General features: G+C 41.1%; 1 protein-coding gene across 1 annotated transcript; it reads left to right on the top strand.

The window, feature by feature from the left end:
• Positions 1-224: 224 nt before the first annotated feature.
• Positions 225-7,665, top strand: LOC144250663 (rhox homeobox family member 1-like). The gene is made up of 3 exons (XM_077793611.1): positions 225-661; positions 3,704-3,749; positions 7,549-7,665. Exons 1-3 carry the CDS (start codon positions 225-227, stop codon positions 7,663-7,665), a joined length of 600 nt encoding a protein of 199 aa, XP_077649737.1.
• The last annotated feature ends 2,851 nt before the right edge of the window (positions 7,666-10,516 follow it).

Below are 10,516 nucleotides of genomic sequence, written 5' to 3' on the forward strand. Positions count from 1 at the left end.
CCCGCCCCATTACTTCACGCCTAACTAGCTCCGCCCATCACAACTGGCGGCAAACATGCAGCCAATAGCAGTCCTCAAAAGAGTAGCGCGTGCACGTTGAACGTGCCGTAAACCCGTGGCCAATACAAATCTCTAGGACTAGCTCCACCCTGAGTCACCGCTCTATTCTGTCGCTGGCCAAAGTGCGCTTGTAGAGGCCAGCTGGGACCTGTTGTATTGCAGCCATGGCAAACTGGTACCAGTACCGTGACCCCAACTATTATGGTCTGGGGGCTTATAATACAGAAATAGCAGCTGAAGCAGAGGAAAGTGTAGCAGCGGCAGCTGCAGAGGATGTGCCGACCCCCGCTGCAGGTGGCCACTTCCGTGAAGGAGCTATAGGCCTCATGGAAGACGTGATTCAAAAAGGTTACCTCAACCACGAGGGCGCTGTGAACCACCGAGGCATTGACTACCTTGAGGCCAATGGTGGCAAGCAGCAGCCCATGCAGCAGCAGCAGCCCGGGCAGGAGCAACAGGCTGGACAGTCTGCAAACGAGACTGCTGCGGTTCCGCAGCCCGGGGGCACCCGTCCACGAATCCAATACAAGTTCTCGAAGTGGCAGTTGCAGGAACTGGAAAGTGTTTTCCAAGTTACTCAATACCCTGACATGGCCACCAGGTAGGTGACTGGCTTGAGAGGGTCTAAAGTCTCCAGGGGTTCAGGTTCTTTTTGGGGTCACTTTTCTCTCTCTGGCCCTTATTCTGCCCTACCCACCTTGAGCAAAAGCCCTTGGGCTCTTCACCTGCCTTTCTGCTCTGTGCGGGTTACCTTGTGGGATTCAGGTCAATTTTTTCATGCAGTATTGTCATGAATTAAGTCTGGACGTAGGTTGGTGGCTGCTCCTTTTGGTTTTTGTTTTCAAATTGTGGTAAAATACAAAAACAAATTTAGCATCTAAACCACTTTTGAAGTTGGCCTTCAGCAGCCTTAAGTATTTGCACCTTGTTGTGGGACAGAACTCCAGGAACATCCAAATGTGGACAAAATGAAACTCTATACCGTTAAACACCTCCCCTCCCCAGCGCCCTGTAACTACCAATCTTTTTTATTCTATGAATTTGCTTCCTCTGGGCACCTCATATAAGTGAAATCATGTAGCATTTGTCTCTTAGTGATTGCCTTATATCTTTTTGTGTAATGTCCTTAAGGTTTAATCATGTTGTAGCATGTGTTGGAATTTCCTTTCTTTTTAAGGCTGAGTAATATTCCATTATATGGATGTATTTCATTTGTTTGAGCATTTATGTGGAAGGCAAATGGGATGTTTTTTTCATGTGGCTCTTATGAATAGGGCTGCTGTGAACATAGGTGGACAAATATCCAACTCCAGGTTTTCATTTCTTTGGGGTATATACCCAGAAATGGATTTGGTATATCCTATGAAAAGTCCATGTTTGATGTTTTTATGCTTTTATGATTGCATCATAATGATACATGATAGTTGTGTTAGTTTTGACATAATCATACACGCATGAAATTTAATTTGTTTAATTTCAGTCCAGGGTGCCTCCTTTTTACCTCCTTCCTCCCTCCCTCTATGTTAATTATACATTTTGTAGTCATTTTTATTCTTTTTTTTTTTTTTTTTTTTTTAAAGAGAGAGTGAGAGAGGAGAGAGAGAGAGAGAGAGAGAGAGAATTTTTAATATTTATTCTTTAGTTCTCGGCAGACACAACATCTTTGTTGGTATGTGGTGCTGAGGATCGAACCCGGGCCGCACGCAAGCCAGGCGAGCGCGCTACCGCTGAGCCACATCCCCAGCCCAATCATTTTTATTCTATAACACAGTGAGTTACAATTATGTCTTGCCCACTGAGCTGTTATTGTCACCTTAAATTTTGTGATGAGGTAAACCCATTTCTTTTTCTTTCTTTTTTTTTGAATTCATGTTTTTATTGATGTTTTCTACATTACATAGTTACAGATGCTTATTTTTTTGCCATTATACATGTACTCCTTTTTTGCATTACAATTCTTAATACACATATATACCAAAATTTTTCATATCTCTGTTTGTATATAAGATTTGTTGGCACCAAATTCAAGTCTTCATAGATGTATTTTGTACAATGATGACATCACTATCCTTGCTAATCACCTTTCCCTCCCTATTTAAAATTAATCTAATCCTCCCATGCTCTCCCTCCCTACCCCACTGTGAGTCTCCCCCTTATATCAGAGAAAACATTCGGCATTTGCTTTTTGGGGATTGGCTAACTTCACTTAGCATTATCTTCTCCAACACCATCCATTTACCTGCATATGCCATGATTTTGGGGTTTTTTTAGTGCTGAGTAATATTCCATTGTGTATAAATGCCAAATTTTTTTATCCATTCATCCACTGAAGAGCATCTAGGTTGGCTCCACAGTTTAGCTATTGTGAATTGTGCTGCTATAAACATTGATGTGGCTGTGTCCCTGTAGTATGCTGTTTTTAAGTCATTTGAGTATAGTCAGAGAAGAGGAATAGCTGGGTCAAACGGTGGTTCCATTCCCAGCTTTCCAAGGAATCTCCATACTGCTTTCCAAATTGGCCGCACCAATTTGCAGTCCCACCAGCAATGTATGAGTGTGCCTTTTCCCCCACATCCTTGCCAACATTTGTTGTTGTTTGTCTTCATAATAGCTGTCATTGTGACTGGAATGAGAGGATATCTTAGAGTAGTTTTGATTTGCATTTCTCTGATTGCTGGAGATGATGAGCATTTTTTCATATATTTGTTGATGGATTATATATCCTCTTCTGAGAAGTGTCTGTTCAGGTCCTTGGCCCATTTATTGATTGGATTATTTGTTTTTTTTTTTTATGTTTAGCTTGTTGAGTTCTTTATATACCTAGAGATTAGTGCTCTATCTTATGTGTGAGGGGTAAAAATTTGCTCCCAGGATGTAGGCTCTCTGTTCACCTTATATTTTGTTTCCTTTGCTGAGAAAAAAAAACTTTTTAGTTTGATTCCATCCCATTTATTGATTCTTGGTTTTAATTCTTGTGCTATAGGAGTCTTATTAAGGAAGTTGGGGCCTAATCCAACATGATGAAGATTAAGGCCTACTTTTTCTTCTGTTAGACGCAGAGTCTCTGGTTTAATTCCTAGATTTTTTTTTTTTTTTTAGAGAGAGAGATAGAGAGAGAGATTTTTTAATATTTATTTTTTAGTTTTCGGTGGACACAACATCTTTATTTTATTTTTATGTGGTGCTGAGGATCGAACCCAGTGCCCTGCACATGCCAGGCAAGCACGCTACCGCTTGAGCCACATCCCCAGCCCTAATTCCTAGGTTCTTGGTCCATTTTGAGTTGAGTTTTGTGCATGGTGAGAGATAGGAGTTCAATTTCATTTTATTGCCTATGGATTTCCAGTTTTCCCAGCTCCATTTGTTGAAGATGCTATCTTTTCTCCAGTGCATGTTTTTGGCACCTTTGTCTAATATAAGATAATTGTAACTTTATGGGTTAGTCTCTGTGTTCTCTATTCTGTACCATTGGTCTGAGGTAAACCTATTTCTAATGTGAAAATTTTCCAGGGAGTTACGGAAAAGTATACTTGAGGAGTTGTGAAGGGAGATTATAATTTTAATTTAAGCACAGAATGCACATGCTATATTATATTTTATCCACAATACTGAATACTGAATGTCTGTTGTTTTCTCTCCTCAGAAAGGGACTTGCAAGATGCATCAATGTGACTGACACTAAAGTGCAGGTTAGTAAATCTGAAAAAAGCAATTTGTGAGGGCAGTCATACTAAAACCTGCTTCAGTATGTGCAAAGCTCTGGCCTTGACATTTTTTTATTAAAATAGTTTTAATTTTTAAAATATTTCATTAGGGCTGGGGCTGGGGCTCAGCCGTAGCGCACTTGCCTGGCATGTGGGGTTCGATTCTCAGCACCATGTGTAAATAAATAAAATAAAGGTCTATCAACAACTAAAAAAATTTTAGAAATAAATAAAATATTTCATTATAAGTATATATAATAATGGGGTTCATTTTGATATAATCAAACATGCAGATATTTAAGTTGGTGTTATTTTAATTGTCTTGCTGAAGTAGACTAACTAATATTGAACTTTGGAGTTTCAATGGATGGAAAATAGGATGATAAATGTGAGCTTGTACTGGTGCAGTGGTGCACACCTGTAATCCCAGTGCCTTGGGAGGCTGAGGCAGGAAGATTATGAGTTCAAAGCAAGCCTCTGCAACTTAGTGAGGCCCTGTGCAACTCAGCAAGAACCTGTCAGTAAATAAAATACAAAAAAGGGCTGGGGATGTTGCTCAGTGTTTAAGTGCCCCTGGTTTCAACCCTCAGTACCAAAACAAAAAAAGTGAATTTGTGGTTCTTTCCCATTACCAGAGGGAATATTATTTCCTCAAGGAAACAACAACAAAAAAAAAAAACTACTTCTGCATTTCTGTGTACAAAATTATATATAAATAAAATGTACATGTATAATTACATATATAGTAAGTATATATAGATACATATTCAAAAATAAAGTTCATCTTCTACCTTGCCATCCGTTGTGAGGAGTAAGGATGGGCCTAGGTTTGACCTTGGATGTATTCAAATTTATGGAGAGAATTAAGAGAGGGAGGGCTAGGGATATAGCTCAGTTGGTAGAGTGCTTGTCTCACATTCACAAGGCCCTGGGTTAATCTCCAGTGCCACAAAAAAAGAGAGAAAGAGAGGGGGAGAGGGAGAGGAGAGAATTAAGAGACTTGTACTAAATTATTTGAACCAAGTATAAGCCCTAAGTTTGCTGAATGAATGTATAAATGCTGTGATGAGAGTAATTCATTGAAAGCACACACTCTATATTTAAGTAGCATAGATTGAGCTGAGACTGATGGGGGAAGCTACCTGAAAAGCACAAGTGCCTAGTTCTTCTACTTGTGTTTGTACATGTTGATAAAGTGACAGACAGGGGCAGCCCTCAATTTTAATTTTCTTGTATTCTGTGACATATCTACCTGAAAACATTACCCAAATGGTAATATTATGGTAGCAATAGGGCAAAGGTTTGCAAAAGTTGGGAAATTTGTCCAAAGAGTGACTCAACAAAAAAATACTGAGTTAATTTCACTTTAGCTAAGAAGGACAAAAATGTTCAAGAACAAAATTTGCATATGGTTAAAATAAACCTTGTAGCTTCCACAATAAGTGCATAAGTGGCCTTCAGTCAATATTTTCTAAGATGTATTTTTCTATTTTGGTGGTAGTATTTTGAAGAGGTGGGTTGTGTGGAATATCTTTTCCCAAACATAGCCCTCATTTTAGTGTAAATTTCTACCTGTCCTGGTTTGAAATGCATACATAAATCTTGAATCAATCTCTCTCTCTCTCTCTCTCTCTCTCTCTCTCTCTCTCTCTCTCTCTCGTACTGGGGATTGAACTCAGGGGCACTCCACCACTGAGCCACATCCCCAGCCCTATTTTGTATTTTATTTAGAGACAGAGTCTCACTGAGTTGCTTAGCACTTCACTTTTGCTGAGGCTGGCTTTGAACTCACAATCTTCCTGCCTCAGCCTCCCAAGCTGCTGGGTTTATAAGCGTGTACCACCGTGCCCTGCTCTTTTTCTCTTTTTGTGGTTCTATTTTAAACTTAGGTGTTGTGAAATAGGTTTGAGGGTGTGGCCCTCTTTTCAGGGTATCTGTATTAATTACATATATTTTTCATTCCTTCAGGCAGTAATGACTCATGTAGGCAGGTCATGTTGTCAAACAGTGGCTACACAAGAACAAAAAACAAGTGATAAATGCAAAAAAGGAAACGTCAGGATGACCTTATTATTAGCTTTGTTGCAGCGTGCATGTGTGAGTGCAGTGATGGAAACAGGCTGTGGACATGATGGTGGGTGCCCAGAAAAGTAGCTTCACAAAGCAAGCCACTGAGCACTGGTGTACTAATTAATGCCACATGCCAGGCTCCACAGTCAAGCCTGGCTCAGGTGGGAGAAGTTGGGAAGTGGTTGTGAGCATTTCTTAGGGTGGTAAGGCAAAGTCAGAAGAAAAGAAAATCTCAAGGTTTGATGAGTTGCTTTTGCCTTCCCTGGATCACATGTCTCTCTGTGGAGTTCTAAAGGGAACTTGAGCTACAGGAGTCAAAGGAGGGAAAAGTCTAAATGTTATCCATTTCCAAATTCTGTACCATTAATTTCCCAGAGAAACTCAGTACATGGTTTCCCCTTCTCTTTTAGGAAACCAATCTTAGAATTACAGACCTAATATCAGCCCATGCCCCCAACACACTATGGGCTTTGGTTTTTATAGAGGTTTGGTCTGTGGTACTTTACAGAGGACATATTCCAATAAAGTGCCTGAGGAGTTCCCAGAGAGAAGGGGGAACTTGACTCAGGACCAGTGGGGTTCTTGGCATTTGTGTTGGGAAAGAATTTCAGCACATGCCAAGGAAAGGCATAGACAGATTTATTTAGGAAACATAGATACACTGAACATGGGCTTTTCAAACATGGAGCCATTCCCCTCCATCCTACTTTAAGTAGGATCCACATGTTGTGGTGTCTTAATGTCCCCACACATAGGATAAAACTATTCCTAGTGAGGATAGCTGGACAGACCAATAGCTGTCAGGATGCAGAATGTGCTTTATCTGATTAAAAGGCATGCAATTAGAATCATGGACCTGGAGCAACTCACAAGCTAGACCTGCATCTAATCCATGCAAGAAACCAATAAAGAATATTAAAATTTGGAGAATAGCTGAGTGCTATGGTGCAGGCCTGTAATCCCAGTGACTCAGGAGGATGGCAAGTTCCTAGACAGCCTCCGAAATTTAGCTAGTTCCTGTCTCAAAAATTTTTAAAAAGTGCCAGGAATGTATCTCCATTGAAAAACACCAATGGGTTCAATCCGCATTATCAAAAAATAAAATAGAGGAGAGAGAGCCAAAGTACTTGGCATCTTCTAGAGCAGGGCTAGACCTGGTGCACAGTAAGGGTGAGCTAGCCAGGCATGGTGGTGCATACCTGTAATCCCAGCGGCTTGGGAGGCTGAGACAGAAGGATTGTGAGTTCAAAGCGTGCCTCAACAGTGGCTAAGCAACTCAGTGAAACCCTGTGTCTAAATAAAATACAAAATAGGACTGGTGGTGTAGTTCAGTGATTGAGTGCCCCTGAGTCCAATTCCCAGTACCCCCTCCCAACAAAAAGGGTGAACTAAAGGAGGGGGTGTAGGGTGTTAGAGATGGAACCCAGGACCTCAGGTACAGCAAGGCAAGTGCTCCCCTATTGAGCTAAAGCCCTAAGCTTAGAAGGTATTTAAACAATAACACAACAGCCTCTGGAGATGGGCATATAGCTCAGTACAAGAGCATTTCCCTAGCATATGTGAGGCTTGGAGTTCCATTCCCTGCAGGAATAGTTTCTACTGTACAGTTTAAAATCTAAGTGAACTATAATGCCGAATGGGTTTTTTTTTCGCATTATGACATTTACTATTCAATATACTAAACCAATCAATACCTTTTCCTCTCTTATTGCAGGTTTGGTTTAACAACAGGAGAGCCAAATATAGGAAACATCAGAGGAAATTAATGCTTGAAGATGTATCATCTAGTTCCCAGGACCACATGTCCCTGGCAAACATGAAAAATAACTAGAATGCCATCTTTCAAGAGCCAGAGTAGAGATGGGTTTACCTGTTGCAACTGATACATGGGCTATTGTTGATGCCCAAGACACTTACATTAGCAATAAAGCACTTATATTAGCACTTATATTAGCAATAAAGAAGTGAGTTATCAATATATTTGTTTTCATGTGCATGCTGGGGTATTTAAAACGTGATGTGAATTTTTCCAGGAGGGACTGTAAGGTCAGGCAGCAGCGAATCAAAAGGAGGCAGATTTTAAAAGGCCGCTGATAGAGGCTTTATTGAGATTTCACTCCCAGGCAGTACCCTCAGACCAACATATTGGGTCTAAGGAGAAGTGCAGGGGGCTTGACCAGACTGGAACTTTTACTGGGCTGAAGGCAGGGTTTGAGACAGGAAAAAAGGGTTTTTAGAGTCCCTTGTCCTATTGGGGTTGGTTGGGGGAGCTGGCTAAGATCCAGGGTTGGCTAGGAAACTGCACTGATTGACAGGTGGTTCTATCAGTGCCTGATTGGAGTTTTGTCACACGTGCGGGTTGCTTGGCGCTTTGTTCCTGAGCCACCTCCATCGAACTGACAGGGATGTTTCAGCATAATAACAAGGAGTTTTTCTTTCATGAGGTGACATGCCTGGGTCACCATCAGTAGGCCCTGCACTTCACCTTTTCCCAAGTTTCATGGGGGTCCACACTGATCCATATATTCATCTATGTTCCCTTTCCCATCATGCCATTGTCACCCCCACTCTGTTTAAATACCTTCTAAGCTTAGGGCTTTAGCTCAATAGGGGAGCACTTGCCTTGCTGTACCTGAGGTCCTAGGTTCCATCTCAGGAGGAGCAGAACCTCTAAATGTGCAAGGAGGGGCAGGCCAAGTCTCTAGCAAGAGAACAGTGTGTCTTCACGGAGGGCCAAGTTCCAGCCACGCTGACGAGTTCACTGTGAATCCTGGCCTGAGAAATTCCCTAAAGGGCAACTCACAGGATTTATGGGAAGGTGGCAACGGAACATTCATGTTGTTAGCTCCAAACTGTTCACTGCCCTCCATTTTTTTAAAGTTTTTTTTAATACTTATTTTTTAGGTGTAGATGGACACAACACAATGCCTTTATTTTTATATGGTGCTGAGGATCGAAGCCCGGTCCCACCCATGCTAGGCGAGCACTCTACTGCTGAGCCACAATCCCAGCCCCTCACTGCCCCCCATTTTTGTGGTGCATGTGGCCACTAGCAGCTGTTGCCCAGAGGTCCTGCTGCTTCCAAAGAAACAAAATTCAATCTCATGGAGGCCAGGTAGGAGGAGGAAGGAGGAGCAGAACCAGTAGGAAGGGAGAGGTCCCCAAGAGTCCAATGATATTCCAAATTTTCCTCAGCCAAATCATGCCTTAAAAAGGAAGTAGACAGAACTGGCAGAATATATAGTCAGTAGGGGCTCAATAAGGAGGTTTAAGTTAGCTGAAATGTTCCCATGGGAGAAACAGGATCAAATAAAATAGAAAGGCCTCATAAAGACCAAGGGAAACATTTTCCAGGTCAGGAATTTCCCCCACTTAAGGCAGTCAGGAAGGGCTGGGGTTGTAGCTCAGTGGTAGAGTGCTTGCCTCACATGTGTGAGGTGCTGGGTTCGATCCTCAATACCACATACAAATAAGTAAATAAAATAAAGATACTGGGTTCATCTAAAACTGAAAAAAAATTTTAAAAAGGCCTAGAAGAGGCCTTCTAGCCCAACTTCAGAGGGTACTCAAAATCTTAGTCATCAAATCTGTCCTTTCCATCTTTAACAGAAGTTTGCCTGGAGCAATGGGTCCCACACCTCCAGGAGTGGAGGAAAAAAAAAGCTTCAAATGTGCATCTGCAGAGTCCTGGGTGAGAGGTCCAGGAGTCCAATGATCAGTCTGATTTTACCCAAGTCATGGCATCTATTAAATTTTAAATTTTTGCGTTTGCTACAGATGGTAAGGAAGACTTCAGTCAAAGGCAAACATCAAGATAGACATAGGGGGACTGGGAATGTGGCTCAGCAGTAGCGTGCTTGCCTAGCATGTATGAGGCGCAGGGTTTGATCCTCAGCACCACATAAAAATAAAATAAAGAGGTTGGGGATGTGGTTCAAGTGAGGCACTGGGTTCGACAACAAAAGCCAAGGGATAAAAATATGAAAAAAAAAAATTAAAAGCCATCAACGTTTTTATTTCATTGAGTTTGAATAATGCCAGATAAACTTGAACTTCCAGATAAAGCACAGGACTGACAAATAAATTTGAAATTCAGATAAATAATGATTAATATTTTTATAATTCCCTCACAAATATTGGTTGGGATAATCTTATTCCAAAATGCATTTTTTTCTGCAATACAAATTTAATGTGAGCTATGTATTTTTGTTTTATTTGCTTAATCTTGCAACAGTAAAATAAAGATATTGTCAGTTACTTAGAGAATTTTAAAATAATCTGTCCTTTTTCTTGTTAACCAATTGTGACTTTTCTTTAATCCAGGAGTAAGTCAGACAATACATGCACTTCAATTTGGACCATTGCCCCCACTACAGGCACACACACTCAGCATCCAAATTTTATACATCTCAAAAATTCTCTCTGCTGATGTTACCAAAAGCTCAGTCCTTGTCCCCAATGAGGATATGGTTTTGAGAAAAAGGAAAAATAAGTTTTACTGCTTTGTTAGCAAAGGAGAAACACAGGGCACTGTGGTCACAGAAGCTGTGATTCTTTTGTGATTTTGGAATAAGCTTATCCCAAACTTTGGAGGTGGGTGGGACATGACCCCAGGATTTTTAAAGAGGTGAATCAAATGCTACATTCTAGGTGGGCCCTGAGATTAGGGTGTGTGTTTGTAA

This window comes from Urocitellus parryii, chromosome X (genome assembly GCF_045843805.1).
Source record: "Urocitellus parryii isolate mUroPar1 chromosome X, mUroPar1.hap1, whole genome shotgun sequence".
NCBI classification, from domain to species: Eukaryota; Metazoa; Chordata; class Mammalia; order Rodentia; family Sciuridae; genus Urocitellus; species Urocitellus parryii.